Source organism: Aristolochia californica, unplaced genomic scaffold (assembly GCF_029961685.1).
Source record: "Aristolochia californica isolate CCGP_79_NKW_82.1479 unplaced genomic scaffold, dmAriCali1.0.hap1 SCAF_12, whole genome shotgun sequence".
Taxonomy (NCBI): domain Eukaryota; kingdom Viridiplantae; phylum Streptophyta; class Magnoliopsida; order Piperales; family Aristolochiaceae; genus Aristolochia; species Aristolochia californica.
The window spans coordinates 29,667,994-29,682,307 of NW_027181793.1; the positions used below are offsets into that span (position 1 = coordinate 29,667,994).

Consider the following 14,314-nt stretch of genomic DNA (forward strand, 5'->3'; position numbering starts at 1 on the left):
AAAAATCTCAAATAAACATCAACATAAATGCATGGGATGATAAATTAATATAAAATATACTTATTTTTTAAGTTAATTAGAAATTAATCAATGGGTGCATCTATAGAGAAGCTTGTTTAAACTATGCTTTAAGGAGTATAATTAAGTACCTTATAAGAACAATGAGTCCATGTTGAATAGTTTGTCTCTCAAGAGATTAAAGTTGTTCCCTTAAGAAAGGTAAAAGTTGGTATAAGATAAGCACAATTGATGAATTACAATATGTACATATGAATTTGAGTTTGAGTTTTGAAGTATTATAAATCTTTAGGGCTTGTTTCGAACTCACATAAAAGAAAAGAACAAAAAAAGATAAATATTTTTTTGTTGTTTGGCAACAAAGAACCATTAAGAGAAAAGAAAATAAGAGAGAAAGTAGTTAATAAAATTTCTCTCAAAAAATTATAGAATTTTGACAGAAAAGAAAAAGAATAGAAACTTGAGAGAAATTTTAATCATCGAAATTTAAAAATATTACTAATTTTATTTTATTTTTTATTTTCCAATTATTTCCAAACAATAGAAATTATATTTATCTTTTATTTTTTGTCCTATTTTCGGTGGACATCCAGACAGTAGAAATAATTTATCCTTTTCTTCTCCCTATAGCTACTCTCTTTTCCCCCAAAATACCTCCCTCTCTTCTCCCTCTCCTTTCCCCATTTCGATTTCAATTTTTAACATTTTTGCAGTGATTTATTCTAATCTAATTTGATTCGACTTCGATGAAGTTAGCATCTCATGCGGGGCTCGCGGGGGAACGTTGATAGGGATAACAAGAAGACAAGAATCGTGCCGAGACACATATAACTCGCTGTGAGGAACTACGAGGAGTTGAGCAAATTTATTATATTTATTAATTTTATTACTATATTAAATTATAAATTTAAGACCGGTAATTAAAATATTTTTAAAGAGAGTATTTGATCAATTATTTTGGTTTAGTTATCTCATTTTTAATAATTAATTAAACTAATTATTTTTTATTTTTTTAAAGGGCCAGATTTTGGGACTTGTCATCTTCGTCATGCTTCCAAAGCGCCACGTTGAGCTTGAGTGCGGACTGTTGAAGACGGCCTCAAATCACGGAAGATCGATCAGAGATCAGTTGAAGATAACCATTCATTGGTGAAGTATTCATTTGGGTCCGCCTCTGTACAGTTGAGGAGGCTGGCGATTGAAATGGAGACCGTGGGGAGAGTATGTGTTACGGGTGCCGGTGGCTATCTCGGTTCGTGGGTGGTGAAGCTTCTTCTCTCTAGAGGTTACTTTGTAAATGGAACCGTTAGAGACCCCAGTAAGCTTTCTCTCCTGTTCTACTTTAAGGTTTAATACGTGATTTTCCTTTTTTCATCTGTCTGATGATTCTATTTTCTTTTGGCGCATATTGAGTTTTGAAGTGTTTTCGTGTCTGTTATTGGACCTTAAAGCAAGTAGAGTCTTCCGAATCTTATGCTTCTCATTCTCTCGAACTTGAATGTATCGTTTAGCATCTTTGGTATGCTTTTCAATACTTCTACGCATTGATCTCAATACCTCTTTTTGACTTGTTAGACAATTTTTTTTATCATTTATTGTACGAATTCTCTTATGTTTGCATATTCCTTTCCGGAATGATATTAGCTGCTTGTTCTCTTTACGTTGGCTCATACTGTTGCCATTATGTAAGTAAATTGCAAAATTAGACTATTCACAACACAAGAAGAAACAGTAAAAATAAATACGTGATAATTTGAAGGGGGATGTGTTAGAAATTAAGAAGGTCAGGATTCTTGGAAGAGTCCTCTCAGTCATTGGAAGTGAGACACTGATGTTTGGAAATCCAAGGCCTCCTATGTTGCCCCAATCAATGTGTGATAATCCAGCTCCAGCAAAAACAGGGAGAGAGAATTCGGTTGCTGAGTTGAGAGCAGATACATAGGAAGATGGGAAAGGATATACCAAGAAGGCTAAACTGCCCTCTATAACAGGTGGCTCATCCATGATGCTTATTGGACATGGTTAAAAATCAGCTCCACCAAATTTTATTATCCATCTTATCCCCTTGCTAACCATCTGCGCGTACTTTGATCTCTCATTTTGCCAGCACAGTAAAGCAACACATGTATGTGTTGTTGGGCTGAGTTTGCAAGTTTGTAGCAACTGCAGTACAATAAATTTAAATTGCATATTGAGAAATGGAGAATACAATAGAGAGTTAATCCATGTAATGCGACTAATGCTTGGTTAATGTATGCTACCATGTTTAACTTGACTCACCTTCTATCAGGTGGCTATTACACTTCGTTTGTAAGCTGCTTTTAATATCATTCCTGGGCATGGTATGAAACTAACTAAATTTATGCTACCATGTTTAACTTGACCCACCTTTTATCAGGTGGCTATTTCACTTCATTTGTAAGCTGCTTTTAATATCATTCCTGGGCATGGTATGAAACTAAATAAATTTATTGTACCATGTTTAACTTGATCCACCTTCTATCAGGTGGCTATTACACTTCATTTTTAAGCTGCTTTTAGTATCATTCCTGGGCATGGTATGAAACTAAATAAACTAGTCTATTCTTGTTGCTAGAGCTGTCCTTGTGACTGCATGCATGGTTTAATTTCTGAAAAAGGTATTTTTCTCCATTTGTTCATGTTTTTTAATATGAGTACCAAAATTCTGTTCGTTTTGGTTTAATCCTCGTAGTAATGTTGGATTTTTTAATTTTTTTTCAGGTAGTGAAAAGAACTCTCATTTGAAGAAATTGGAATATGCCCAAGAGAATCTCCAACTCTTTAAGGCAGAATTGCTGGATTATGGCTCTCTTTGTGCAGCTATTGCAGGGTGTGATGGAGTCTTCCATGTTGCAAGTCCATGTCCTCCTGGAAGTGTGCCCAATCCAGAGGCAAGTTCGTATCACATATGTTAGGCCAATTTGGTTCAATTCTAACTATAAAGTTGATAGTATAATTCAATCTTACCCATGTAGTTGATAAAATAACAGATTGATCTTTTATGTTGCAAATTCGAAACATTTTAAGATGCTTCTGGTAGTCTGTTTCATCCTCAGCGATCGTTTGTTGCAGATTGACTTAATTGAACCTGCTGTAACTGGCACCCTCAATGTACTTAAGGCATCATCTGAGGCAAAGGTGAAACGGGTTATTGTTGTTTCTTCTGTTGGTGCTGTTTCTTTTACACCAAGTTGGCCGAAGGATAAAATCATGGATGAGACTTGTTGGTCAGACACGGAGTACTGCAGAAAAACTGGGGTACACACTGATCTTGCGACTTGTGATATTTGTCCTAATGGGCTATCAGCAAAACTTTTTGGGGTTGCAAACTCTTCACTGGTGGTCCTGTTAGTGAAAATTTAGATTAGCTTTTCATGCTTTGGTATGAAAAATGTTGATCAATTGACAAATTTGGACCTTTGGAGGTTTCTTTTCCCTTACACCAATTATATAGCTCCAGAGTCTGTTTATAATTTGGTTTAGTTTCTGTCATAATGATCAGCTTCCCTCATGGAATATAGTTTTCAAGTTGATGCCAATTACCATGTTTTCTGTTGATACGGAATGTCATTGTTTAGTAATTTCTAGAAATGATTGTCTTGTAAATTAGCTTTGAAAGAAATTAAGCTGAGCACTCCATTTGTGTTCTGCCAGAACTGGTATTGCCTTTCAAAAACAGCAGCAGAAAGTGAAGCTTTGGAGTATGGACAGAAGAATGGACTTAATGTTGTGACTATCTGCCCGCCTCTTATTCTTGGACCTATGTTGCAACCAACCATGAATGCAAGCAGCCTGGGTTTATACAAGATACTGACAGGTGCTCTACACCCAACTGATTTTTTAGACAGTCTTCAGTCTAGCAGAGCATGATGAGTTTCTTAATGGAAATAACGGTATATATTACAAGATTTTGTAATCTAGCATATTCATAATCCCCAGCACTTTCTGCGTGCAACAGAAACATAGTTACAGTTATTGTTTTATTTGGTGAAAAATCAGCACCTTTTGTTACTGAGTTTTTTAAAATTAAACAAACAATTTAGGCCGAGGAGCCAACATTATCGAATGTTTGTTTCAGTAGATGGTTGTTCTGCCATTCATAAGAACAGAAAGGATTATGACGGAAGTTATGGTGGCTTCTTCTCGCCAAGACCTCTGTTTGGTACTTGTGATTAGCTGCTGCTAGACCTGTTCCCAAGTCATGTTATGATTCTGATTTGTCTGATTTGTGGACAGGTGCATATGAGACAACGGAAAACAAAACTCGGACTATGGTTGACGTCCGAGATGTAGCTGAAGCTCTTCTTCTTACCTATGAAAGATCAGATGCATCTGGAAGATACATATGTGCCCCTCATGCAATACAAGCGCAAGATTTAGTTGAAAAGCTGCGAAGCATGTTTCCACAGTACAGTTATCCTCTGAAGTAAGTTGCTCACAGTTCTGAGGATTTAATTTTCACGATTACTTGGAACCACCTAAGATCTAGTTATTTTTCTGTTCGGCAGATTTGTTGATGCTGAGGATGCTATTAAGCTAAGCTCAGAGAAGCTGAAAAGTTTGGGGTGGAAGTACAGGCCATTGGAGGAGACTCTGGTTGAGTCTGTGAAAAGCTTTGAAGAAGCTGGTCTTTTGAAGAAAGATTAGTTGTTCTCAACTGCATATTTCTCATCATGTGTTTCTGAGGATGAGTTGTGTTTTTTTTTATAGATAATCAAATTAGATAAACGAACAGAAATCTGGAGGCTCTGGAGGCTTGACAGCAATAATCACACTCATAACATTGTAGATGTTCGACGTAATGCTTAAAAGACTTCCGCTGGTTTACAAGTTGAAAAGTGAGAAGCACTGGAGGAAATCAAGGCAAAGTGCAGGATTTTGTCCGAGAATTAAGGGGCTCCACTGAACAATTCAACCAGAAAAAGAAGAAGAAAAAAAGCAGAAAATGTCGGTGAGGTCATATGGGTGGTCCCCCATGAACTACCTTATTGGAGTTCCACTCAATTATGCTTTTAGCTGCAACTGCTCCGCATGCAAAGCAAGCCACCCGTCCATAAATCGTAATGGGGTTACTGTCTCCACGATTGAAGTAGTGGCGGAAGCAAGCTAATGAGAATCTTCATGACAAGATACTGAAGCTCTTCATGTTCTTCCAACTGATAAACCATGCTTTCGAGTTTTTAAAAGCAGGCCAAAGATTTTCCTCAGAAAAGAACTCTGCTGGCTTCTGATGTATTTTATGAATATAAGGGCGGCAACTCTGTAGCTATGTTGCTTCCCTGGCGTTTGCTTTTGGTCAGTGAACGGGAGTGGGCTTAACGTTTCAAGGATTTTGTCTAAATTTTAAAATATAATGGAGGTTTTGTTTAGTGAACAAGGGTGGATGCAACGTTTGTTGTTTGTTGTGTTCATATCGGATCATACTAACTGGGTACTTATCTTAGAGAAGATGGATTGAGGCTACTTCGCTTGAGTTGAGCCAACTAGTTTTGAAAGAAAATGGGTAAGCCTCAGTTCTGATCTTACCCAGTGTGATCGACTGCGAGGACTCTTCTAGTTTAGATATAATCCAGCAGATTGAGTTGAACAGGGAAGCGATTGAAATTTGAAAACTGAAACGCGAATCATTTGAGGATTGCACGTATAATTACAGAGAAATTCTTTCTTTAGCATTCGGAGTTTGGAGTTAGGCAAATGGTTTAATATTTCCCACTTACTTGGGCAATTTGTCCTACAATATTCCTCAGTTGTTCTTGTCGTCCACGCTTCAAACAGCATCTTGATCCTGGAGGTCCTTTCTGGAAATTCTTGACCCAGTGATAGGGTTCTGGAGTCTTTTACTCGGTTTCTGGATGGGATGCGTCAGATGATACCAGAGCCTATGAGGCTCAGACAGCTTTGATGACCAGGGAACTTTACCCGTCTGGTCCACTCCTCTTTCTCTCCATCAAATTTGTCAGAATTCAAAAAGGGCTACAACCTGGCTTCCGTTCATTTGATTTTAACCCATCAACTGACATTTCTACTTGCCAGCTTCAAGCATCGGTGACGCCTGATGCAGTCCCCCAAGTCTTCAGCTACCGCTTCCTATTTGATTTTTTTAAGCATTTGCATTAAGAAGAAGGCTCATTCTTGTTTTTAGCTTGTTTTTGTGCCCAAAATCCGTTTTCGTCTGCCGGGCAATTCGAGCCGATGCGTGATTGATTCTAGCAGAAAAAAAAAGAGAGTGAGGATTATTTGAAGGAAAATGATTGACAGACGCAGCTCGATGCTTCTGGCCTTCAGCAATCAATCAAATTCCAAGTACGGAGTTCTCCCGTTGCTGGCCAGTTCGAAAGCTCAAGCTTTTTCACCTTTATTTATCACGATTAGGTAGCGAGTTCTGTGCTCTTCAAGCCTGGAGTCATAGATTAGAAGAAACCAGTAGAACCGGAAACTGACTGCTTCAATTCATTAAAGAAACCAACATAACCAGTCTGAAGTCCAGAACCTCGGATCACCCAGAAAACTCTTTTGAAACATAACATTGTTGAGAACAAAAGAGAATGGAAAGAAAAAACCAAGACAAACAAACAAACAAACAAACAAAAGAGAGTCTTGAAGCCCGAAGCTTAATCTATGTTAGATGAGTGGTTACTGAACTATACTCATGAATTTTCTTTTATGTATTTGACTCTGGAATGCCAATCACTACAAAGTAAATTGTATCTTTATTGAATAGATCAGAATCTTGATTCTGGAACAAACAGGTTGTATGTGGACCCCTGTGGCAATGAGATTGGGAATCCCCACCTCAGATGGCTCCACCAGCTTCTGCACTATGTTGGTGACGGAGACCCTTTTGTATTTTTCAGAAAGCATGGGCAAAATACAGAGTCACCTTTTCAATGAGAAAACAGAAATTCCCAATCACAAACACTTTGGGTCCCTTTCTGAAGAAAGTGAGAATTTCTGCCATTTGGGCAAACTTTATGAGCTTTATCCACTGCTATGATTTGTGTAAATACTGGGAAATGTATATTTTATTGGGAAGTAGAATGCATGGTGACATCTTAACAATGGTAAAGCTGAAGCTAAATATTGATGACAGCCATGATCTGTAAGGAGCTTTCTCTGCAATGGAATTTTAGTGGTTTGTGGATTTTCTTTGTAAGAAATGAAAAAAAGAAACATGTACCTGATGTGATGATAATTGTTTATGGATGTGCAGACCATTAAAGGAGGAATGAACTGTTCTCATGGGCATCGCTCCCTCAGATTCTTCTGGAATACCAGAAAAAAAAAACACTCTTTAAACATTAAACTAGCTGCCTGAGATGATGCCCACTGCCTCTGGGTTCTGTTTTCTTAGTATTCTATTGAGAATCATGATTGTAGAATCATCCTGTGTTCCTGTTAATTATAGCTAATGAAGGTGCTTTGTCAGTTGAACTGTGTAAATTCTCCATAGGTGTCTGTGAAATAAGCAATACTTCTTTGAAAGGCTGAACAAAATATGAAACAAAACCTCACCAACTTATATTTCTATTTGTTCCTTTTATTCATTTGGTTGCAGAGAGGAAACTTCAGGTGACATTTATGTCAGAGAAGATGGATAAGTAGTGATTTGGTGTATCTTGTTTAATAGGAACTTCATTAACTCGTCCATAAATTTGGAAAGAATGAGATCAGCTGCTTTGCATAGCCAATAAATCAAGAGGTCCCACATAGTGCTTTTTAATTATCCTACAGTAATATCTATGTTTGTTCAAATGATTCAGTGATGTTCAAATGCTTCACTGAAATTTTTTTCTGTTTTATGGTAAGAATGCTCAAGTGAAAGTTGAAATAGTGGATGAATTTTGGAGAAATTAGAGAAAAAATCAATCGCTTTAAAGGGAGTGAGAACGGGTTAAGGCTAAATGGGAGAAGATTGAAATAAAGCCATCAAGGTCTCGAGGTTTTAGGCTAGGGTTTTTGAGAATGAAAAAGGAAATTGAAGTGGGTCCGAGGGCTGTTCTCTCTTTGCTTTCTTTGAGAATCCTGTAAGGGCTATTTTGCTCTTCAGCGCAAATCATTATACTCTTCAACTTCTTCCCGAGAGAAGAAGGAAAAGAGAAAAGAAAATAGAAGAAAATTTTTGCCTTTTCTCTACTGCTCTCTCTGAGATTCTTGTAAAGCTCTTATTGATCAGCTTTTTTTAAGGGAAAAAAACCCATGACAGATTCCAGCAAATTGCACCAGACCCATCTCTCCTTTGACTCAATCTCTTCAAATCTGGGATTTTTCTAGTTCCACTTCTCTAAGATGAAAGCTAGGTTCGACAGGGTCGATCACAGCATCACCTAATATCTTCTTCAAGTGGATCGTTTATTCGCGTTATCGGCGATCTGGTTCTTTTGTATTAGGTGATTTTCGTTCAGAAGTTGATGGCTTTCCAGTCGATTTCAGGTTCCGGATCGGGATCCAGCTCGAATTCCGGGTTTCAGTATGTGAATTCCCCCTTCGGAGACACGACTTACACCAAGGTTTTTGTTGGGGGATTGGCTTGGGAGACACAGAGCGAGACGATGCGTAGGTACTTTGAGCAATTCGGAGAGATCCTTGAAGCTGTAGTGATCTGCGATAAGAACACTGGGAGATCAAAGGGTTATGGTTTCGTGAGTATTTCTTGTTTTGGGTTTCTTTTGTATTTTTCCGCGAAGTAATATGGAAATGACTTTAATTTATATATAATCCTTGATTAAAGCGTAGTCAGCTTTATCTTTGAGAAAGTGGGGGTGATTCTTTTCCTGGTGTTTTGCTGTTTTTGAATGAACTCTGGCCTTTTTGTATCGAGCTCATTTGTTATTGAATACCTTTCTTAAGTTAAAATTTTCTGCGATCAAAAGTGAACTAGTGGTCACATGCTGGTTTTTTTGTGACTGTGGTAATGTGCGGATTTATTATTTCGACGTCCGGGGCTGAAACTATCATGCTATCATCCGAACAAACAGAGGAAAAAAACAGAAAAAGAAAACATGAACTCCTTAGTGACCGTGTACTAGACTTAGTACAGAATAATGTTCTGAGCTGTGAATGTGGTAATGACTGGGTTTTTTATTTTATTGAGGGTTTAGGTGACCTTCCGAGATCCTGAATCTGCAAGAAGGGCGTGCGCTGATCCAAGTCCTGTGATTGATGGTCGGCGTGCAAATTGTAATTTGGCTTCTCTTGGGCGTCCCCGCTCTGCTCCTCCATATGGTAGGACTTACGACTTTTTTGGTATTTCACTTCTCCTGCACAGTTGAGAGAGTTTGCTTATGAATTCATCTATAAGATTGCATGTGTATGGTGAATTTTGGACTGTTAATTGTATCTTCTTCGTTATGTTGGACCAACAAATGCACCTAGGGGTTACCATTTTGAGAGGGCACCAGACCAGAGATTGACATGGACTTCTCTTTGCTAAGCTTTATAGATTCCCTGGTAGTTTAGTTATTCTTAGGAGCAAATGAATTTGGTATTGAAATCAGTGTATTGTTAACCCAATAATGCTTGGATGAGAATTTGAGTTGTTATAATCTAGTCTGTCAACCAAATCAAAAACAAAAAAACTAGTTAGATTCAGACTAGAACCTGGAAACTGGAGTGGAATTGCCACCTTTGACAGGTAAAGCTGACTCTTGCTAAGAATGTCACAGCATTAACCATAGTAATAACATTTATAATGGGGACGGTGGCTGCATCTTAATTTCCCAGTTTTCTGGAGAAGTTGGTGGAAATGTTAACTCCTAGAGCACCTTGAAGGCAAACTATTTCTGTGTGGATTGTTATTGAATGAACTGCCAGAAAGGGTTAGTAGGAGGATTGTTATCAGATCAGGATCTTCACTTACCATTGGCGGTAGATATGGTACATGATTAAATAATCTTTATCACCTTCTCCTTTTTTATATTTCCTAAGGGGAGAAAGAAAAAGGAAATGAAGATCCATCTTTTACCACCGGTTGTGAATTATGTATAATGTGATCTTCTTTGAAAAAAATTCTCCTATGTGTTATAGGAACTTGGTGTTGTCCTTGCAGGACGCTTACGGCCAGGTGCACCCTTCTTCGGAGCTGTACAAGGTGGTTCTCGTGGTGCATATGTTGGAAGTCCTTCCTACCACCAATCAGTCTCTTATGGGTATCAACAAGGATTCACATACTCACCCTATGGGTTAGTCCCATTCACTGTTCACTAAGAGTAGTTTTTTTACGTAACTCCTTGCCAGTGCGTGCTGATTTCTCAATTTTTTTCTAGAAATAACTTTGTTTTTTGAGGTTCTGTTGTGTGGAGATCATTTTGAGTATTTCCATTGGCAATTATCCAATGGTAATGTGCTATAGTGAGGTCTCTTCCCCTGTTTGCATTTAGTGTTTGTACCTTCAGATTGGAATTGGATTTTATTATGGCATAGATAATAACATAACCGCCATGTACTTAGGATGCAGTTGTTTATGTTGCAGGTATGCAGCATATGGGCCCGAGTACATATATCCCCAGGTTGGGAACTCCAAACTTGTTGCTGTCACTGGGCATTTTGTGTGTGCTTATAGTGGTCTAAGTCTGCTTCTGCACTGCTGACCTCTGTTGAATTTTCTAACTTAATGCTTATTTTTCAGAACCTCTATAATCCATATATGGGTCAGCAATACCTTCAAGTGTACGGTGTACCTGGAGCAGTTAATACCGCAATTTACCCATTTGGACAACTGGGCCAGCCTCTTCCTAGTGGCCACAACTATTCCACTGTTCCTTGTTATGCTATGCCTGGTCATCACATTTTGCAATTTAGTGCACCCAATGTGAATGGAGTTACTGCTGCACCTTTACCGACAATTCAAGCTCCATATCCTGCAGGTAATGTTACTTAGACCATATTTCACCTCCTTTCGTAAATTAGTTTGTTCAATACATGAGTGGCATAGACAATATTCAGTGACAGTAGAAGGGGCTGCCTCTAGTATGTGGCACAGGCAACTTTATCCAATTGCTCATTTCTACCGAATCAACTTTATAAAATTGGATGGTTTCCCTAATTTACACATACGGAACGAAGGAATTCTGTAATCAATTACCCGATTACTTTTAAGTTGATGATATTTGTGTAATCCCTCTCTGCTATACATGCCATCCTTAAAAAAAATTATTAATTAAATAAGAATGAAATGGATTAAATTTCAATGTTTTCATGAGAGGTTTTTATACTGATAGGAATTTCAGAATTATTGGAGTTGTTCTTTGCTGCTTGCTTGTTGCTGCTTGTATTCTCCTTCTTTTGCTTCTCTAGAACTCATACATTTCAAAAAAGCAAAAAAATGGTTAATTTACACCACCTCCTGATAGAATCCTAAGTTCTAAATTGCATTACTATCATACAATCCTATCTAGTTCACATTGAAAACTACAAAAGTGATCTTTTTGAAAGGTCGAAATGTCTCTTTTACCAAGCATATCGTTTCACTAATTTAACTCTGGACTTACCTAATAAACCTCATAACTAAAAATTTAGAATAGCAAGCCCATGTTTTTGTAACATGTGTTTTATTATCCCTCTTTGTTCACATTGGGCTGAGATAAAAAGGTGGTTACCACTCTGTAATGTGAAGCCCAGTCTATGAGTCCCAGCTTAAATGGCTATGGCAATGCCCATGTTGGAAAGTGAGTAATGAATTTGCTGTTTTAATGAAGGATGGATTTCACATTAAACTAGTGATCTCTTAAGTCTATTATGGAAGAAACATAATAGCTTTTTAATATGGGAATTTTTATCATTTTACGTGAATGAGAGTGTTGAAATTACAAAACGGGGGTTTTAGTAAGTAGGGTATGGAATACAATATTTAACACTGTCTTCCTTGTATATATATATATATATATTATTATATGCTTCTGTTAGTTCTTATATTTTTCATTGTCAAGTAAAAAAGTTTACCTAATAAACCCATTTTTCATTTCAGCTAAAGGAACATAACTGGATTTTTTATCCTATTAATATAAACAGAGATGGTATAGAAAAAAGAAATAGTATAACTCTTATCAGTTCCATTTTATTACCCTTTGACACTTCTAATGGATGCTTTGTATACCTGCTGATGTAAGTTTTTGAGTTGCCCCATCCATTGCCTACAACTGTCTTAACTGTGAACAGTTTACACCTGTCTGTATAAAGATCCACAGTGGTGGTTTGGTTTGAGAACAGCACGGAAATTCATACCATGCATGGGATGATATATTGGGGTGATGTACAACCGACATAATGTAATACGTAACATCCATTACCTTTTGGATTTTGAGCAGTTCAATATGGACACTCGGATGGATACACCCATCCCTGATGCCATGACATCTCCATGGTGGAAGTATTTGAACCTTTATTGAACATGCTGCCCTATAACTGGAAAAAATAAGTCAAAGCAAAAATTAATGCATTGAACAGGTCGTTGAAAGTGCAGATCATGATAACTTCAAGACTTTGTACTTCTCTGGCTGCATCAGTTTGTTTGTTACCAAAAGCTTGCTACATACTGTTTCAGTTATAGGTATCTCATTGCTCGACTTGTATTGACATTATTGTATTAACTTTACTGCAGGTATAACAGCAACTGCAGTTCCAGCACAGCCACAGTTCATTGTTCCTGCTCATTCGCCACAGTTTACACAGGGTAGTGGTTCAGACCAAACGGCAGGTTGAAAGAAAACTTCAAGTTCAAAACATCTTGAGGTAGGTGGTGGGCTTCTCTTTCCATTCATTAAGTAAGCTGTACCAGGCGGTCCAACATAATTCAAGGTCATGATAAACGGCTTTTTCTTACTTTCATAGGTATCCTTAGATTGCAGCAGGACAAAGAACAGCAGACTGCTACTTGAGTGGCGGGCTTCAAATCTAGCCTTGCAAGTTATCATCTTTGCATTCTAGAGGTAAACGTCTATGGTCAATTTCTGTGAGGAAGTTAAACCTATATGCATGATTAAACCTATAAAGCCGAGTTACATGATGAGGAACTCAACTGATCAATTTTTTTAAGTAGCATTACCAATATGTCAGATCAACCTTTGATATGATGGACTGATTGAAGCATACGTTACAAAAGAATAGGCCTTACAGTTGGACGCTGACCCAGAAATGAAAGTAAAAAATGTTCAATAAAAAAGTGATTTATCAACTGAGTTCGAGGTTTAGGTACTCAGTTTGTGAATCTCATACTTCCAGCAGCAAATGGCCACTGAATTCTAAATGAGAAATGTTACGCACAGTTTTAACCTTACACTATCAAGTTCTTTCTTTTACAGTTGGATTTGATATAATTGGTTCATACTGATTCATCTTTTGTATGACCAAGAGTTGCTCCTCATTTCCAAGCCTTTCCTTCCACCCACAGTTTTGGATGTTGTCTATTTCAGGTTGGATACTATTTTGAACTAACTGTGTTTTGTATTTATGTATTGCAGGTCTCCATAGTCATGGTCATCAGAGATACCACAAAAGTAAAAAATGTCGAGTCACTGCACCTGTCTGTGTCGAATCCAGAGGAGAGTGTGGATTGCTCTCCCTAGTCCAACCGCCTGTGTCGATGTGTCGTATGTAAATCCTCATACTCCCAAAATATGATATAGTACAAGTCCCCAAAACCGGACCTTGAGACTATTGGGACCGGTAGAGGGTAATCCTATGGTTGCCGGAATTGGGTTCCGACAACCAACCTGTGTAGGAAAAGCAAATTTACTGTTTTGTTGAACCATCATAGCAGAATCATAAAACTGATTCTTTTAAACTCCAGATGTCCTGGTGATTGTTTGTATAGGGTCTTCATGCATGCGTTTGTTGGATTCAACTATTCAAGAAAACATTGGTTCATCGCATTGTATTTATTAATTAACTGGGACTCAATACCCGTGGTGTTGTTGTGCTTTTGTGTGATGTACCCGTCTTTTTGCCACACAAGACTGTAATTCAGACAGAGTTCAGAAGTGAATTTGGCTGTGAAACCATAGCCAACAGGAACATATATTTCCCTTAAATCTATACAAAAAAATTCTTGCATCACTTTCCCGTCTCCACTTTGGTGGTTCATATCTTTTCTGGATCAGACTAACCTTTGCATGTAAGCCATTGTTCTGCTAATTTGCTAATTCCAGGGGGAACTGTGTTAACATTCTCACTGGAAGTGGGTCATATTCATTTGTCATCTGTTCCGCAGCTATTTCCATTTTAAAGTGACAAGTTTCCAGAAAATGGAAAATGCTCCAGACAATTAACAGAAGTATGCTTA

At 37.7% G+C, this 14,314-nt stretch overlaps 2 protein-coding genes across 2 annotated transcripts; both read left to right on the plus strand.

Moving 5' to 3' along the window:
• The first annotated feature begins 1,134 nt into the window (after positions 1-1,134).
• On the plus strand, positions 1,135-4,752 carry LOC137945768 (cinnamoyl-CoA reductase 1-like). Its single transcript, XM_068791784.1, has 6 exons — positions 1,135-1,336; positions 2,761-2,930; positions 3,112-3,297; positions 3,694-3,856; positions 4,276-4,465; positions 4,548-4,752. The coding sequence occupies exons 1-6, from the start codon at positions 1,222-1,224 to the stop codon at positions 4,684-4,686; spliced, it is 963 nt and encodes a 320-aa protein (XP_068647885.1). The 5' UTR covers positions 1,135-1,221; the 3' UTR covers positions 4,687-4,752.
• Positions 4,753-7,973: 3,221 nt separating this feature from the next.
• LOC137945769 (uncharacterized) lies at positions 7,974-13,821 on the plus strand. The gene is made up of 8 exons (XM_068791785.1): positions 7,974-8,678; positions 9,138-9,261; positions 10,085-10,217; positions 10,508-10,544; positions 10,664-10,901; positions 12,635-12,765; positions 12,865-12,962; positions 13,494-13,821. Exons 1-6 carry the CDS (start codon positions 8,448-8,450, stop codon positions 12,733-12,735), a joined length of 864 nt encoding a protein of 287 aa, XP_068647886.1. The 5' UTR covers positions 7,974-8,447; the 3' UTR covers positions 12,736-12,765; positions 12,865-12,962; positions 13,494-13,821.
• Positions 13,822-14,314: the final 493 nt, after the last annotated feature.

What these genes read in the sequence shown, in the direction of transcription:
- LOC137945768 (XM_068791784.1), top strand. Translation starts at nt 1,222, where the DNA reads ATGGAGACCGTGGGGAGAGTATGTGTTACGGGTGCCGGTGGCTATCTC. An exon ending in TGGAACCGTTAGAGACCCCA is followed by an intron (nt 1,337 to 2,760) that starts GTAAGCTTTCTC and finishes ATTTTTTTTCAG; the next exon opens with GTAGTGAAAAGAACTCTCAT. An exon ending in CAGTACAGTTATCCTCTGAA is followed by an intron (nt 4,466 to 4,547) that starts GTAAGTTGCTCA and finishes TCTGTTCGGCAG; the next exon opens with ATTTGTTGATGCTGAGGATG.
- LOC137945769 (XM_068791785.1), top strand. Translation starts at nt 8,448, where the DNA reads ATGGCTTTCCAGTCGATTTCAGGTTCCGGATCGGGATCCAGCTCGAAT. An exon ending in CCGCTCTGCTCCTCCATATG is followed by an intron (nt 9,262 to 10,084) that starts GTAGGACTTACG and finishes TTGTCCTTGCAG; the next exon opens with GACGCTTACGGCCAGGTGCA. An exon ending in TTCACATACTCACCCTATGG is followed by an intron (nt 10,218 to 10,507) that starts GTTAGTCCCATT and finishes TTTATGTTGCAG; the next exon opens with GTATGCAGCATATGGGCCCG.